Source organism: Rissa tridactyla, chromosome 3 (assembly GCF_028500815.1).
Source record: "Rissa tridactyla isolate bRisTri1 chromosome 3, bRisTri1.patW.cur.20221130, whole genome shotgun sequence".
NCBI classification, from domain to species: Eukaryota; Metazoa; Chordata; class Aves; order Charadriiformes; family Laridae; genus Rissa; species Rissa tridactyla.
Window position 1 is genome coordinate 19,058,885 of NC_071468.1, and position 17,901 is coordinate 19,076,785.

The following is a 17,901-nucleotide window of genomic DNA, read 5'->3' on the forward strand; positions in this document are numbered from 1 at the left end:
ATTAAAAACCAAACAACCAACCTCTCCCCTTTCTCCCAAAGAATTTAAAAAAAAATCAAGAATGCATTGCTGATACTTCGTTTTCCCCTTATTTTTAAGGGTATGATATGATACATACATTATAAGACATGAACGTAAGCTTCATGATTTCTGCCTTTTTTTATTGACACAAAGATCTGATCTACAACATGGCTTCCGCAGTAATTTTTGTATGAAAATAGGAGCTTTACAGCTTTGAAAGCACATACAACACTGCTTGATGCTGCCTCAGTGTGAATCTACTTCAAAATACTTGAAACTGAAAACTAGTTTGACAGATGAGATGCTTAAGACAAAACTAAGAAATTATAGCTCTGTACATGAACTCTTGAAGTGGCAAGCAGCCTGCTCTTTCCAGGTTTTGTTTGCTCATTATGGTAACTGTGGTTCATGGCTTTTTTTAATGTATGAACTGTCAGTCTGCGTGGCTGTGCAGTGGTCATGGAATCACAGAATCATTTTGGTTGGAAAAGACCTTTAAGATCGAGTTCAACTGCTAATCCAACACTGCCAAGTTACCACTAAACCACGTCCCTCAGCACCACATCTACACGTCTTTTAAATACCTCCAGGGATGGTGCCTCAACCACTTCCCTGGGCAGCCTGTTCTAATGTTTGGTAATCCTTTCGGTGAAGAAATTTTTCCTAATATCCAAACCAAACCTCCCCTGGCACAATTTGAGGCCATTTCCTCTTCTCCTATCACCTGTTACGTGGGAGAAGAGACCGACCCCCACCTGGCTACAGTCTCCTTTCAGGTAGCTGTAGAGAGCGATAAGGTCTCCCCTCAGCCTCCTTTTCTCCAGGCTGAACACCCCCAGCTCCCTCAGACACTTCTCATAAGACTTGTGCTCCAGACCCCTCACCAGCTTTGTTGCCCTCCTCTGGACACGCTCCAGCACCTCAATGTCTTTCTTGTAGTGAGGGGCCCAAAACTGGACACAGTATTCAAAGTGGGGCCTCACCAGTGCCGAGTACAGGGGGACGATCACTTCCCTAGTCTTGCTGGCCACGCTATTGCTGCTACAGGCCAGGATGCTGTTGGCCTTCTTGGCCACCTGGGCACACTGCTGGTGGTCATCGGTCCCTGAGCGTCAGCATTTGTGCCACAGAGGACGTGCATTTTTTTGCAAACTGGGAGTTAATCTGTCATGAGGAGGCAAAGTCCTGTATCAGCTAATGGGAAGTAGGTGTTAGATGTTGCCAACAGATTAATGCAGTGTTTGTTTTTTTTTTCCTTTCCACGTAGAAGAAATCTTCTCAGACTTGCATAATATAGCCAGGGCATAATGGGTAGAGGACAGAACTGGAATTTCAGAAGCAGGATTGCAGCTCCCCTCCCCTACTCTGGAATGCTGAGGTCAGTGGGAAGGGACCTGGCCCCTGCTCAAGCAGGGCTGGCTTGCGCCAGCTGCCCAGGTCTCTGTCTAGGTGTGGGGTTGATGCTCATGGGGTTCCTGTCAAACCAACTCTCCAGCCTGTCGGGGTCCCTCTGGATGGCTGCAAAACCCTCTGGTGCATCACCCGCTCCTCCCGCTTTCGTATCATCCAGGTCACCATCCTCCACTCCTGCCTTCAGCCTCCCCAGCGTTAAAACAGAAAAAAGCAACTAATATCCAATCAATGTGGTGGAGGAATTAATAAACTAACAAGGCCATACACATTTCAGCTGCTCTTTCCAGATTCTTTTCAATCTAGAATTCTACCTTTGCAGAAAAGATAGAGTTAAACATCATACATGAGATTCTTGGGGGTTTGTTTGTTGGTTGGTGTTTTTCTGGGTTTTTTTTGTTTTGTTTTTTTTTTAAGCACCACCATTTATTTTGACAGCGTAACTCAAGCTGATTGAACATCTGGGGCTTAAAGCTTAGTGAGCTGCGTGACAAACCGGTGCCATAAACCTGCAGAATAACAACGTCCCTCAGTGCCAGGGAAGGTGGGCGGGAGCAGGCCTCAGGAGCAAACAAATACTCGCACCTGGAAAAGTAAACTCCTTCTTTCTCCTTGAGCTAAAGTAAACGTGGGTGAGGAGCGAGTACCGGGAACAAGAGAGTACTTCGCCCCTCTGAGAAGCCTCTTACGGTGAAGCAGACCTTCGTACGGGGCAGCGGGCCTTCACCCTCCTCCGTGAGGGGCTTGTCAGGGAACGGCCGCGGGAGTGGGGTGACCCTAGCCAGCCGGCCGCCATGCCGCCATGGACGCCGCCGGGAGCCCCCGCGGGGAGAGCGCCGGCCGGCAGGTAGGCCGCAAAACGGTGGAAAAGCGGGTTTTTCCCCCCTCTCTCCTCACATTTCTCCGCGCGGCGGGGCTTATTTTTTTAATTCGGCCGCGGGTAGCAGCCTGCCGTAAAGCGCGCGGCGCGGAGAGGGCTGCCGTAAAGCGCCGCAAAAAGTCGCGCGTCCCCCCTGCACCTCCCGCCGATCGCGCCCCGTCGCCGAGCCCCCGCCGGTCTGTTATGGCGGCGGCGGCGGCGGGAGGCTGCTGGCTGCCGCGGGCCGGGCCGTAGCGGGCCGCGGGCGGCAGGCGCCAAGCCCCGCACCATGCTGGCTGCCGCTTGGCTGGGCAGGGGGTTCTGGGGGCTCCTCCGCGGGGCGGGGCGGAGGCGAGCGGCCGGCGGCACTAGGCCGCTGGCGGCGGAGCGGGGTGGAGGCCGCCATGGCGACGGCGGCGTCTTCTGCCTGGCGGCGGGCGCGGGGGGGGTACCAACGGCTGCTGCGAGCGCCCGCCGCCCGCCTCCTCAGCGCCGGGGCTGGCGCCGGTCCGCGGCGGGCGGGGAGCGGCGGGGCCGGGCCGCCCGACTCCCCCCTTCCCCCGGAGCGGCGTGTGGCGGGGCGGTGCGCCGAGCTGGTAGGTGACCGGGGTTGTGTGTGTGGGGCGGGGGGGTGGCGGTCGGTTTGTCGCCGTGTGGGTGCGGGAAGCTGCCCCGCCGCTGAGGGGAGGGGGACGGGCAGCGCGGCCCCGTGCCGGCGTGGGGGGGCCCTTGGTACCCCTCGGCGGAGCCTGCTGGAAACGGGTGTCACGCCCAGAATTGGATTAAAAAAAAAAGGGGTTTTTTTGGGTCTGTGGGTGGTGGCGTGTTTCCCTTTGGAAGGCGAAGTTAACGTTTAGTCGTTGGAGGCCACGTCCGTGTGTCTTGCGCAAACGGCAGGCTGCTTCCAAAGAACTTTCTGGCTGTTTCAACTTAAAGTCTGTGTTTATCTTTATTAATCCTATCACACGCCGAGTTAGGGTTTGCCTTCCTGGCCTGAAGTTTTTTGCTTTCTTGCTTTGCAGTATGAAAACCCCTGGACGATCCCAAATATACTGTCAATGGCAAGAATGGGTTTGGCGCCCGTTTTAGGCTATTTGATTGTTGAAGAAAATTTCAGTGTTGCACTAGGTGTCTTTGTTTTGGCCGGCGTAACGGATTTGGTATGTTTACAACAGTTTGGAAACACTCTGGGGGTAGCGTGGGTTACGGTGAACCCAGTGACGTGTGTTGAAAACTTAAGACTCCGGTGGTGAATGGAAACGAATAAACAGATTAGTGTTTATATTCATTGTTTTCTAGAAATGCTATAAACGTCCTTTGCGACATTGCGAAGGGAGCTCGCAGATGCCTGAAGGGGATTTAGTGCTGGTGGAGCAAAGGGGATATGAGGGTTCCCTGCCCAGCCCCAGGTGGGCATTGTCCAGTCAGCGCTTCCCCATCTAGCGGTCCGTTACCACGTGCCGGTGTCCCCAGTGTGCCTATCGTGACAGCAATTGTGTGAATTTTAGAACATCAGTTTCCTTTTTTTTCCTTTTCCCCTTTCTTCTTTTTATTTTCATTTTTTTAAATAATAATTTAACATGTTCAGAGACTTCCACAATCTGGAATGCAATGTGAAAAAAGCATGATGCCAATGTCAGCTAACAGGTGTCGTATTTCATCTTAGTTAAACTAGCTATATTATGTGATGTCATTCATGAAATATCTCTGTGACAGTAACATATATAAGCTGTATTTATTCTTAGTTTTCTAACAGAGAAACGTTGAACTTTGTTTTTCCTAGTTGGACGGATTTATTGCACGAAACTGGGCTAATCAGAAATCAGCTTTGGGAAGTGCTCTTGATCCTCTGGCTGATAAAATTCTCATCAGTGTGCTCTACGTCAGCCTAACTTGTGTGAATCTTATCCCAGGTGAGAAAATGTCATTTCTTGCGTGTACTACATAAGCTAAAGAAGCTAATTTTATGTGTAGTCATATTTATTGTGTGTCTAGAAGGAAAACTGTGTATAGCTCAAAACTTTTGCTTTGTCAGTTGCACTTTGCTATTTGTTCCTATTAAATTCTTAAAAAAAGTCACTTCCCCACCACAATAGACCTGCAAAACAAAAATCATTACTGCCGTTTTCAAGTGTACTTTCTTTAAAGCAGTAGTAGTTGCGTAAAAAGTTTTCTCGTAGACTGGATTGTTTTAAGACTTTCAGAAGTCATGTTAGAAGTCTTTCGTTGTGCATAAATCTTGTTCAGCAGAAGTTGAGAGTGGTTATTTCTTCTGGCTTCATATTTTGTGCTCTTTTGATTTCATTTTGGTTTTAATCATGGACGTGATTTTTCACTAGAACCTGTTGGCTTGTTTTTTCAGTTTCACTTACTTCCATGATCATCCTGAGGGATGTAGCGCTCATTGCTGCTGTTTTTTATGTGCGATACAAAACTCTTTCTCCACCGGTAAGCGTATAGCATTAAACAGAATTGTGTGAACGTGTCATCCTTTTATTTTGATTAAATCTTTTGTATTTTTACAAGTATTAAAACAACTGAAAAAGCCTTTAACAAAGTTGTAACCAAGGTATTTTCATCTTGAGACTTGGTGGTTGCTCAAAGCTTGGGTGGATAGCCTAAGATGTAATGCTGTGCTTGTTCTTTTGCTAGATAGATTTGTAAGCAGAGCAGTACTTCATAAAATAGGTCTCATAAAGATGAGTCACAGCTACTGATAACTTTTTTTTTTCTGTGTATGATGTGTAATAAATCATATAAGAGCAGTAGGGGTATATTTCTTTAGTGCTACAATTGACTTCTCTGTGTCATGCAAAGAGGTATATCAAATTGAATATGCTAGAATTGCCTTTTTTTCTTCTCTTTTCTACCCCAACAGAGAACACTCAGTAGGTATTTTAACCCTTGTTATGCTACTGCCCAATTAAAACCAACATTCATTAGCAAGGTAAGAGTAGTAACTCATTACAATAGATAACTCCTCAGTACTTGGGGTGGTGTGTAGTTTGGAGGGAGGGGGCTATTTACTGCTGAGTGCCGTTTCAAAATAGTGCCAACTAATTTGGAGGCAATTTAAATCCTGACAGATTTTGAACTGTGCTTTGTTCAGAGCATGTGCTAATTTTGAGTGTGTAAGATGCTTCATTAAAAGAGGTTTCTAAATATATTTTCTGTATATAGACTAATACTTAAACCAGTAATCAAAGTGTATATTGATATTCCTTGCATAATTCACGTCCTCATTTTGGTCATGTTTGCTATTTTGCTTTTGTCAGATGAATACAGCGGTCCAGCTAATGTTGGTGGCAGCTTCTTTAGCAGCTCCTGTTTTCAATTATGTGGACAGCATATATCTGCAGACATTATGGTAACTTCATCTCTCCACTGTTTTTTGAGATAATTTAATGTTCTCCTAAAGGAACTGGTAATTGAGATTAATCTAATTGTGTGGAACAAAAAAAACCCCCACCTGTGCCCAGATGATGTAATAGATCCATATGCCTGAATTTTTACACATTTATTCTTAACTGACACAGGAGCTAGATATTTATTGGTACTTAATTTACTACACAAGCAACAAGTCGTCAAATGAAACTAGTTAAGATCCAGGAATAATAGGTAAGAAACAAGACTTCAGAATAGACATGGTGTACACGGGCAGAGTGTAAATTCAGATTAATAGAAAAGAAGGGGGTGGGCAGAAAGGCTGTATGGATTCCTTATTTATTAGTGCAGTAAGTGTCCTTGAAAAAGCACCTTTGATATCAGTAAAAGTAGATGGGAAGTGTTTTCTTAGTTTTGCTTTATACTGTACCTGCTGTCTTGAAATCTTCAGGTTTCTGAAGCCTCTTTGAAAAGCACCTGGAGAAATCAGTGATTCCCGCTAGACTGTAGGGAGGAAGGGGAGGGATCGAATGGAAACAGCTGTACAGGAGCGTACCTCCTCAAGTAACGGCTGTTCCTTTCGCTGCTGTCATTGGAGATCTGAACTGTGACTGAATCATAGCTGAAGGCAGGTGTTACAGTGCAGTTATTTCTTCTGAGCAGTTATGTACAAGGTCAGAACAAAGAGGGCAGCAGATAGCAGAATTACTTACTAACTTAGTTTAAAGTAGTGGAAAATCCAGGGTTTCTTGCCTTTTAGAGGGGAAAAAAAAACCAAAAACAAACAAAACCAAACAAGGCAAACCCCAAAGCTTTCAGGAGTTCTTAACAGTCAATGTGGTTTGTCATCCTGTTGGAAAGCCACATCTAGAATTGCATCTGTGAAAGACACTTGCCTTGCTGCTTGTCTGGGACTCTCAGAGAGTTACCGTGTTGTAAGTGATGGAGAAATGCTGGGTGTAACTTCCCAAGGTCCTCTGTAAATGTTCTCGGAAATGCCCTGGCTGAGTCTGGCGGTGTGTTCAGGGAGGGCAGGACTGCAGCAGGGGCCCACACCTCAATGGTGTCAGCCTTTGACACAGAGGAACACTGCTAATTTAGAGATATATTTGATTATTTCCCAGCTTCTGGGAAAGGAACAAAAGTAGCTGAAGCTGAAACTTGTGCTTTAGCTTTAGAACTTGGTAAAACGGTAAGTTCAAGCCTTGTACGATTTGAACACTCCCCTTTCGTACTACCAAGGGATAGTTCCTCATGTTGGTCAGTTCTCAAGCTGGTAAAAAATATATAGGGTACAAATACTGAAACGTATCTTTTGTCTTCCCTTCTCTAAAACAAGTGCTAATACCGTAAAAATTTGGCCTAGTATGCAGTTACACTGAAGCATGCCACACAGCTCTGGGTGGCAATTCCTTTGTTTATCTAATCCTCTGCTTAGTACTGAATTTCAGCATATAAACTGCAAACTCCATTTCTGTAGGACGTAGTCCTTGACTGTGTAGTGAAAAATAGGGAAGATGCTTAAAAATAACACTTTTTATTATTGTACTTAGACTCAAACAACTTACAGGACTTAGAGGACTTACACAGACTTACAGGAACTGTTTTCCCCAAAGGTGCGTCACAGCTTTCACGACGGTAACATCTGCGTACAGCTATTACCACTACGGCCGAAAAACGGTTCAGGTGATAAACAACAAATGAAGTATTCCCGAAAGGGCTGGCTCTCGGCCACATGGTGTTCTCTGCTGCTGAAGGTGGCCGTAACGCAACCGAGTTTTGGATTAAGAGCTCTTTGTTTTTCTGCTTAGACCATGGATGGTATCACAATGAAGTGAAGTTTGAACATGTACTGTGTATATATAGAGAGAGAGACTTTTCAATGTATTTTTAATTTGTTTAAAAATAAGGTTGTTTACAAAACCAAATAAATAATATTCTTAAAGATGCAGGTCACTGGTTGCTGCCATGTGCATTCTGAATAATTTTGTACTGGTTTTGAAGTCAAAATACACTTTTCACCAGCTTTTTGTCGTCTTCGTGCCAGGCACTAAGTAGGCTGAGATCTGAGAAGAAAAAGCAATTATAAGAACAAATTCGTCCTTGTACCTTGACCTAAGTCAGTACACCAGCATTGCTCATTAGGACTTAAAGGCGTACTTCAGCTTGCAGCTGAAGAAGGTATGTCATCGAGGAACTGTATCTTCAGAAATTTGAACCGGTGTGACAGAAATTGTACTTAATATTCTGTGGGGATACGGATAAGCCATGAAGAGATACTGCCCTGCTCCCTTTTTTTTGTAAATGCGAGCAGTGGTGAACTGTACTTGTCAGAGAAGAGTTTTGAGTTGTGGAACGCTCAGCTGTGCAGCAAGGAGTCGGTACCCAAGGCGGAGTTACGTTTCTTGTGCCTCATACTCATTTCTAGTGATTGAAAGAAAATCCTGTACCTCCAGATTCTTTAACACTTCTAAAGATGCCATTTAATCTAGATACCATGGGAGAAAAAGGACATTTTAAATACTGTCCAAATGAATGAAGAGAGTGGAAGAAACCTGGAGCTGTCTGTACTGTTAATTCTTCCTGGCCTCAAGAGGTGTCCGCTGGGGTCCCCCTCAGGCGAGTTCTCTGCCTGTTCTTGGCTTACGGAAAGATGCAGAATAAAGAACTGGACAGAACACGTCAATCGTATCGATCACAAACTTACATTTTCTATTTTCGAGCAATGTGATATTTCTTATATACCGTAAAGAGTGCAACTATGAAGGGCTTAAATGATGTAAATCAGGTGGTTAATGATGCCACTGTGTCATTAGTGGAAGAAAATTTGCTGTAGACGTCATTCTTGGGAGCACACAGTCTCTTTTGTGACTGCATATGCTTGTATAGGCAAAGCATTTTAATATTTTTTTATATTTAAACTTGTATAGAATGGTGCACAGAGAAAACACTTGATTTTTGTTGGTACCTTTTCCTTAACTGTCCCTGTGCTTCACGTCTACCCTGCATCTCACAGCAAAGGGACAGAGCAAAGCCTATAGAAGTTTCTTTAAAATACCTGACTATTTGGTAAAATGGAGTACTTTTTCTTGAAGAAACAGTTTGGAAAGGGGAAAGTTGTTGTACCCCATTGGGTGATACTGTTTGGGTCTGGTTAAGGGTATGCATGGGTTTGGGTGGGGAGGCGTGTTTTGTGTATTTTTGTTTCTTTTTTTAATCATGGACGCCTTTGCAACCTTGCATGAAATGATCGGAGGAGGGAAGAATAGGGGCGGGCGAAGGTCGTTACGCTTGTTAATTGTCTGGATAATGAGCTAAATGTACGGGCTTCGGTATTTGTGCTCAATAAAACCCGCCTGGGTGGCAGAGCCAGTGCTGGGTGCTTTGGGCTGTGCCGGGAGCGCGGCGGGGACTGTCCCTCCGCGGCCGCCGTAGCGCGGGGCCGGGCCGGGCGGTGGCTCCGCCCCCCTCCCCTCAGCCATGGCGGCCCCGGAGCCGCCGCCGCCGCCTCCGGGCGATGGCTCCAAGCCGCTGAGCGGGCTCCTCAGCGGCATCGCCCAGGCCGCCTACCACGGCAAGGCCGGCATCACGGAGGAGCTGCTGCGGGGGCAGCTCTACCCCGAAGCGGCGCCGGAGGAATTCCGCGCCCTGCGAGCCAAGATGGGCGGCCTGCTACAGGTTAGCGGTCCCCGGGGAGGCGGGGGACACGGGGCTCCGGAGGGCCCCGGCGGAGGTCGGGGTCTCCCCCCACCCCGGGAGCGGGAGCCCCTCAGCGAGGGGTAGGCGAGGACCTTGGGTTTGCCGCTGCTGGGGGCGAAGCGGCGCCCGGCGGCTGGGCACTCGGGCCGTGGGTTTTGGGTACATTCCTGAGGAAAAAAATTTAATTGAATGTAGTAGGCGTTTACCATATGCCGTTTTGGCTGGATAATTTTTCATGCCCGACCCCTGTGTTTAGCAGCGAGCTTTTTATGTCGCCTTTTTCCCTTGCTAAAGTGTCCTTCCTTACACACGAGTAAAGCCGCGACGTTTGCTTGCTGGGCTGCCCCTGTCGTTACACCTTCTTTTCACTACTTGCTGCTCGTATTGCCGAAGATCATCAACCTGTTTTTCAAAACAACATCTTTTAAATTGCTGTTCTCTAAAGGATCCCTGGGTTTACCTTGTTGTGCTAGTCTGCATGATGAAAAAAAAAGTCAGAAATTTTAAAAGGAATTGGCTTTGCTTGTGTTCTTCTCTGTTACAAGGTCATGCATCTGTGTTATTTGTTACAAGGTCAAAAAAAAATACTGCAAAATGCCCTCTTTTTTTTTTTTTTCTCTGTATTGCTGCTTCTGTATCGGGAGTCAGTATGTTAGTGCGAACACATGTGTTAGTGCGGCAGATGAGCAGTTAAACACTGCTTTAAATGATCTGGATCACTCAGTGTGGTGTCACTAGATTTGGCTTAGTCTCTCGTAGTGATGCCATGTCCACAGTGCTGTCAGCAGCAGTGTCCCTCAGTGCATCAGGTTAAGGAGCTGCACCTGGGAAACCTGCCGCTTCCATTTGGTATTTCTTTATTGTTGCTCCTACTGGACTATGTCCAGCTCTGGAGCCCCCAACATTAGAAGGACATGGACCTGTTGGAGCAAGTCCAGAGGAGGCCACGAAGATGCTCAGAGGGCTGGAGCACCTCTGCTGTGAGGACAGGCTGAGAGAGTTGGGGTTGTTCAGCCTGGAGAAGAGAAGGCTCCAGGGAGACCTTAGAGCCCCTTCCAGTCCCTAAAGGGGCTACCGGAAAGATGGGGAGGGACTCTGGATCAGGGAGTGGAGCGGTAGGATGAGGGGTAACAGTTTTAAACTGAAAGAGGGGAGATTTAGATTAGATATGAGGAAGAAATTCTTTCCTGTGAGGGTGGTGAGACACTGGCCCAGGTTGCCCAGAGAAGCTGTGGCTGCCCCATCCCTGGAGGTGTTCAAGGCCGGGCTGGATGGGGCTTTGAGCAGCCTGGTCTGGTGGGAGGTGTCCCTGCCCACGGCAGGGGGGTTGGAACTAGGTGATCTTCAAGGTCCCTTCCATTCTGTGATTCTCTGCCTGAGGACAGCCGCCTCTGTGGGCAGAGCAGTTGGGTCTGCCCTGTTTCTGCAAGACGCAGTGTGCCTGTTAGGAAGTATGGTGTTGCCAGATTGATGGGTCTTGCCCCTTTCACCCCATCTGCTGCCACTGCTTCTTACCTTCTGAGGACTACAATGCCTTTTGGACCACACTGTGAGCTGACAGTTTTCTGTTGGATTATTGAGTTACTACTCAAAGGGAGGAAAAAAAAAATTACTGCGAAGTTCCTGAGTTTAAATTGTCTCATGACAAAGATCTGACGAGCATCAGAGATGGTGAAAGGAGACATTTGGTAGTACGTAGCCAGGAGCAAAGGGGAGCAGGAAGAAAGATGTGCTGTCTTCAGTAGCAAGCTATTTTGCTGGCATATGAAAGTAGGCTGAAATCTATGGCTGTTGATGTACTGAGCAGGGAACTAGAGTTTCTCAGAATTGGGCACGCTGACAGTTCCCTGCTCTGTCTTGTGAGGTGATGGTGACCTGTGGTACCAGAGCGCAGGAACTAACATGAGGATCAGTGTCTGAATCCACGGCTAAAAGGCATGAGGTTTTGAGTTCTACCTGACAGTATCACTGAAAAAAGAGATGGCTTTCTGCTGTGTCCTACTCTTTTAGAAAAAGAAACTAATACTCCCTGCGTTCCCTGCCCTCCATGTGCTCTGTCTGATATTTCGACACTTTGCTGTAGATTCCCGTTCAATTCTTGATTTGCTTTTCATTTTCATTCTTTAAATTAGCTTCCTCTCTAAATACACCTAAGCCAAATTTTACTGTGGTACCCATTCTCCCCTGTTCTGATAGTAATTTTTCAGACCTGATGGTTATATCCTCTTCTCTTTTTTTTTTTCCCCTCACCTGTTTTTCTTGGTGCTTTTTTCTGAGGTGCTTTTGACTTACCTCTGAGACATGTGGCAGGTAACGCATGGAATACAAGGACTATTTCTCTAGTTCTTTCAGTGCAGCACTGCAGTATAGTAACTTTAGGTAACTGATAACTTCATAAGAATAATCTCCAAACTCTCTGTAGGCTTTGTTTTTGTTTGCAGAAATGGGTAGCTCCTTAGCCATCACTGAAATGTGACAGATGCTCAGCCAATGATGTGATGTGTTTCAGGCCAGAAGAAAACACAGTGCCACATCCGGAGGAAATAAACAGAGAAACTTAGGTAGGCAAATGTAGGTGGCAGATTTGGGATTTGATGAGGATGCTGGCACTCATTTTCTGCTTTTATTGAGGGTCCGTTGTTTCTTTAATGATCAGGTTCATATGATGCCCTGAAAAGCCTGGAATGAAAGCTGAATCATAAGGATTGATTCTTGCAGGACTTAAGACTCTCTGGTTTTGTCTGTGGGTTTTTTTTCCTTTGCCTCTCAAATACAGCTCTTATTCAAGCACTGTTGAGATGTCATATTCTGGACATAATGTTAATTCAGGCCCCAGAAAACACAGATGATTAAAATTATTGGATATTTACCCATTGTTGTAACATAGGCATATAGTTTAGGAGGATGGAGGGAGAGAGGATATCACATTCCCCGTGTGCTGCTTTCAGGAACAAAACTGGTAACAACTGTGGTGTTCGAGGTCACACCTTCCAGTGTAAATTAGCATCTCACTATTGTCAGGTTTGTCTTGTGGTCTCCATGGCCAACCACTCTGCTCATGTCCTTACAGACAAAATTCCTGGGAAATAACCAAAGTTTATGCAGTTCCACACACTTTAAAGTTGGAGTTTTGAGCTAACAAGCTACTTTGTACAGATAACAACTTCATGTTGATTTTGGGGTGCTTATTTCTAGTGGGTGACCTAAAGGAAGTAACACTTAAGTCCTGTGGATTCTTTCAGGCTCTCTGTTGTAGAGCATCCTAAAAAATCCCTTGGCTTTCTGGTCATTTTGAGGGCCCTCCCTTTTTCACACCTCCCAGTGTAGGGAGGAAAGATTGTTTTTAGAGTTGTACTTTGGAAGCAGGGAGGCTTAAACTTACTTTCCTTTCCCTCCATCTACCTAGTGGAAAAATCCATTGTCTGAAGCCATCACACAGAGACATGGTGTGAGCTGTTTCCTTCTGTTTGAACGATGTGGCAGGGGTAGGGTGAGGGGAAAGTCGTCTTGGCCCTACAAGTTCCTTAACTAAACATTTAAGCACCTAAGAACTGCAAAACACATACGTGCATACTTCAGAGTTGCCTGGAATACTTTAAGTATCTCTGTGGATTTAAATGTGGGGCATTTTTGTGCTATATTTTATTTGCTGACAACAACAAACTTCAAAAGTGTTCCTCTGTCCTTATAACATCTTAGTTAACATCTTAGCCTTTGGACACACATCTTGGAGGTGAGCAAGCTCCACTTGAAGATCTGTGTTGTCCCTGCCTTGTCAATTGTCACATGAATTTCTGAGCAAATTTATTCCAGTCTTGATATTTAATTCATTGTGAAACATCTGCATGATTAAAGTGTTAAGAGCAATGTTTCTGTTATCTTTTTGTGGTTTTGTTTTTTCCTTCCTCCTCTGGGTGGTGGAGGAAGGGGAGCAAACAGCAGAATAGCAACAGAAAGTCAGAGGACTTGTTTATGCAGCCATTTCCCGTGTGTGCAGTGATCTGCATCTGAAGACATGTAACTTTTATGTCTCCATTGATGATGGTACCTAACCACACCAAATACATTCTTTTGGGAGGAGGCCACACTGTTTATTTTCAAATACCTCATTCAGAAGCCCAGGTCCTTGGTATGGTCAATGTGGAAAAGATTAGATGTCTTACACTGTCTTCTGTTGACTTTATAGGGAATGTAAGCACCTAAATCAGATGGGATGAGTAGTGCCTCATTCCTTCCTCTTGAGGATTTTTTTCTCTGATGCCCATCTTCTTGATGGTTAGAAGCAGAGCGATTCATTGCCCTTGTGATTTAATTGCTGCGGTACTTCATGTCTTCAAAGTAGTACTCATGGATGAGTACCATAAATCAACACTTGCCTGTATTAGAGCTGAGTATAAATAAGGTGAAGAACTTTCCTGTAGCCTCCTGCATTCCACTTGTGCAAAGCATGGCACCTCTGAAAAGTATGAAGATGAATAAGGGCCACAAAAGTGTATAATATTTACTGCAGCAATAAGTATTTAGATGTTTCTTTTCCCCTGGTTAGCATATAGAGTAGTCCTGATTTTGTATTTATAAAAGATGATGTGATCTACTTCTTACAGCTGTTTCCTTTCCTGCCCATAGGTCTGCTGAATGTGCACGAAATCATCTGACCTCTGTCTAAAATGCCGAATTTACTTCTAGAGAAATCACATTACCTTAATACATTTACTTTTTAAAAAATCTCATTTATTTTCTTGTGTGGACTATCCTGGAAGGTAGATCAAAGCCCTAGGAAGGCTTTGGAGAACGGTACTCTTTCAGTGTTCTTCTGGCAATTGGTTTTTACCATCTGCCTTCATGCTTCCCAGCCTTCTGACTCACAAGGTTTCAAAACATTGAGAAACTGGGGGAGAGGGGAGATCAGCGTTTGCACATTCTCACCCCCAGCTTTTTTTGGTTTTCAAAGACTTTTTCATCCTGATTAAAATACTAAATTTGTCTCCTCCTTACATAAGTTTAATTTACTGCCTTAGTTCAACCGGTAATAAAAAGCTACTTTACATCTGGAGTAATTCCACTGTTTTCCTTTTGGTGGCAGTAGGCTATTGGATTTATTAAATGTGGTTATTTGCTGCTGTGTTGGAAGCCTCCTGGTTCTCTCTTCTGCTGCAGAACAAACTGTACGTTGGCTAAATGACAATAAAAATGTCAGTCTAAATATTTTATTATATTTGATTTATAAGAGTTTATTTTCACAAATACTGAGAGTGTCACCATCTGTAATAAATACACTGCTATGTCATTGGTAAAATATTAATCAGACTCTACGTAAGTAATATGTGAGAACCGAGAGCTTGATATCCAACATACGAGATGCACCCAAACTCTGTGTATATGCTTTATAACATCCGCTAGCCCTCTTCTATTGGTGGTTTTCATTAGGAATCATGCTGATATTTCTACCAGATTTTTCTGATCACTGTGATGTTTCGTTTCACTGTTTTCAGCCAAGAGGCTGATGGTACCATCGTTATTTGGCTCTCCCGTGCCACTGGCATGCAAGTAAGTCCCATCTAGAAGCTATTTCTATGTTGTGAAATGCCCAGCTGTTTCTAGTGACTACTTTTCTTTGTGCCTTCGGGGAAAATCTGTTGAATAAGAAAGCTTTTGATCAAAATCTGAGGCTTATTGAGGGGAAGACTCAGTGCTACTAGCAGATAAAATCGCTTGGTGTGTAAAATGCTTTGGAGTGGCACCAGAAAACGATGGGTGCTTTGGAGGCTGATCAGTGCCATTAGCACATGTTGTCCCTAAGGACTGTCACTGTCCCGCTAGGGACTGCAGTCCTTTCCCTATGAAGTTGCTGCTGTTACTTAGAGAGAAGGTTCCAAAGCATCACTGCCCCTGCTTGAGAAGGAAGAGACTATCGGATCTTCAGAAAAGGGGCCTGCCCTTAGGTTAAAAGTCAGAGCAGAAAACCAGTCATAGGGTTCGCTTGGTTGTGGAGGATAAAGGCCTTTGCATCTTCTTCAGCAGGATTTCTGCTGACAGCCGCTGGTGGGAAACAAGTGACTTCTTGCATTTTCTAATAAGGAAATAGAGTTATCATTCTTCCTGCTCCCCAGATACCTTGTGATTCCTCAAGTACGTGAACTCTGAGTCATGAACTCTGGAGTGCTTTGCAGTTGTCCGAGCTTCTGCAGGGCTGAGAGGCAGAACAGCTTTCTACCTGAAAATGCATCCTACCCAGTGTTATGCCTTTCACTCCAGTGAATGACTGTGCCTATTGTGAAGAATTGTATTTGTTATTGGCCTAGGCAAAAATATACTAACAATAACTTTACACAGAATTTCGTGAGGGAGGGAATGTCTACAGTGTTATAATTGGACATACATGAGAAAATGATTCTTATCTCCATTCATGTTTGCTTGGAACAACTAAATAACAATCCTAGTCTTCCTTTTTTTTTTTTTTTTAATTTAGCGAAACACCACTGTTATATAGCTCACTAATCTGAACACAGCTTGATTGCCACCTCTGTAGTGTCTGGTGTTGCATTTTCTCTTCTCTGTACATAAAGTCTACAGTTCTTGCTTCTTTGTTTTTCTTTTCTTTTTTTCCCTATTTCAGTATCATCTTAGGAGGATAGAAAATCGAATGTTTACTTGAACTAGCACCTGCTGTATTGCAGTGATGTAAATGTTCATGGATACTGCCCCAAAGCATTCTTAATAGGGTTTGCAATATGAATTATTTTAGATTTTAGGTATGTGTATGTGTCATCAGTTCAAATAAGGACTACTGCAGCTGACAATTGTAGGAACAACGTAAAGCAGAGGAGGAAAATTCTTCAAAAGAATGAATTGGAGAGGAAGGTTGGCTGCAGGATGTGATGTGGTTGAAGAACGTTGACAGGAGCGGTAAGATCAGTGTTTCACTCCCTGCACCAGCAATTTATTGCTTGTATGTGTCAGCGAGAAAGAACAATGTACCTGCATTGTTCTGGACTTTTTAATACTCCTGTTTTTGTGATTTCTCCAGTTGCGAAACTTGGTGTTTGTGTTGCTAAAGCCTTTCATATTTGCCATGCTGTTTTCATTGCTATTGTCATTACTGATAAGATGTGTAGAAGGCGGTGTTATTGCTGGTAGCTGCAGGATGTGGAGGTGATGGCATTGGGCTGTTGTTTAAACCATGGGGTGTGAGCAAGGAATCTGCACCTCCACATCACAAACCTCACAGTCTTCCTACTGCTGTGCAGCTACAAGTGCAAATCCTGTAGGCAGGCAGGAATGGGAGGGCTCCCACCATTATAACGTCGTTCATTTAATTAGGAGTATTTTCTGTAACGCAAGCATGAGACAGAGGCCGATCCAAGTCTCCTTTCATTTGAGATTGTAAAGTTCCAATACGCCGTAATGGTGCCACTTCAGTGAAAATGGCTTACCTTACATTTAATGGTTTACTTGACCTCTTGTGTCATATTATTGTTTTATGTTCTTACTATGGAAAAGCATTAAATTAAAAGAAGTCAGCAGACCTACGTCATCGATGTATCATAGGTGTGGTAAACTCTGTATTGCCCAAAGGAGAAGCAACTCTCTCTCTCTCTGCGTTTTTCCTCAATTACAGCGTTGATTATATCTCTGCAAGTAAAGATCTAGTTGCTTTGTCCCAGTTGCGGAGGTGGGGGCTGCCCTATCTGTCCTGTCTAGAGCAGGCAGGTCAGTACCAGCTCTTCTTGTTTATAATGACTCTGCATTACGTCTTAGTTTTAAAATGATCTAACGAAAATCTGCTAATTGTCTCTTAATGGACTTCCAGAACAGTGTGCTGCTGAGAAAGTTGGATTCCATGGTGGTCCCGATGCTTCATATCCTGCTGCTTTCCTTTTTCCTGTTCATGCTTATGGTTCAGTTTGTTGTATTTTTATAACTTCTTCTAGGAAGTAGTATTTTCATCATTAATAACACCATCAAGTTTTGTATGGACTCTTTATTTCACAGAATGGTAAGGGTTGGAAGGGACCTCTGGAGATCGTCTAGTGCAACCCTCCTGCCAAAGTAGGGTCACCTAGAGCAGGATGAACAGAAATGCATCCAGGCAAGTTTTGAATATCTCCAGAGGAGACTCCACAACCTCTCTGGGCAGTCTGTTCCAGTGCTCTGGCACCCTCAAAGTAAAGAAGTTTTTCCTCATGGAAATGGAATTTCCGGTGTTCCAGTTTGTGCCTGTTGCCCCTTGTCCTGTCGCTGGGCACCACTGAAAAGAGTCTGGCCCCAGCCTCTTGCCACCCGCCCTTTAGATATTGATAAGCATTGGTGAGATCCCCTCTCAGCCTTCTCTTCTCCAGGCTAAACAGACACAGGTCTCTCAGCCTTTCCTCATCAGAGAGATGCTCCAGTCCCCTCATCATCTTTGTAGTCCTCTGCTGGACTCTCCCCAGTAGTTCCTTGTCTTTCCTGAACTGGGGAGCCCAGAACTGGACACAGTACTCCAGATGTGGCCTCACCAGGGCAGAGTAGAGGGGGAGGACAACCTC

General features: G+C 44.9%; 2 protein-coding genes across 7 annotated transcripts in view; both read left to right on the forward strand.

The window, feature by feature from the left end:
• The first annotated feature begins 2,432 nt into the window (after positions 1 to 2,432).
• On the forward strand, positions 2,433 to 7,625 carry CRLS1 (cardiolipin synthase 1). Its single transcript, XM_054197407.1, is given in 8 exon segments — positions 2,433 to 2,738; positions 2,740 to 2,886; positions 3,313 to 3,450; positions 4,074 to 4,203; positions 4,653 to 4,738; positions 5,169 to 5,237; positions 5,566 to 5,657; positions 7,291 to 7,625. Coding segments are annotated over 8 exon segments (909 nt in total). The 5' UTR covers positions 2,433 to 2,579; the 3' UTR covers positions 7,379 to 7,625.
• A 148-nt stretch (positions 7,626 to 7,773) lies between these two features.
• COMMD1 (copper metabolism domain containing 1) overlaps positions 7,774 to 17,901 on the forward strand; it is an 83,871-nt gene continuing 73,743 nt past the window's right edge. For 4 of the 6 annotated variants that reach the window (XM_054197411.1, XM_054197408.1, XM_054197409.1 and 1 more), the window contains exon 1: positions 7,774 to 9,352. In XM_054197411.1, coding sequence (XP_054053386.1) covers positions 9,155 to 9,352 — 198 coding nt within the window. In that variant the 5' untranslated portion in view covers positions 7,774 to 9,154. The remainder of the gene's footprint in view (positions 9,353 to 17,901) is intronic. The other 2 variants (XR_008465804.1, XM_054197412.1) reach the window with 2 other exon arrangements.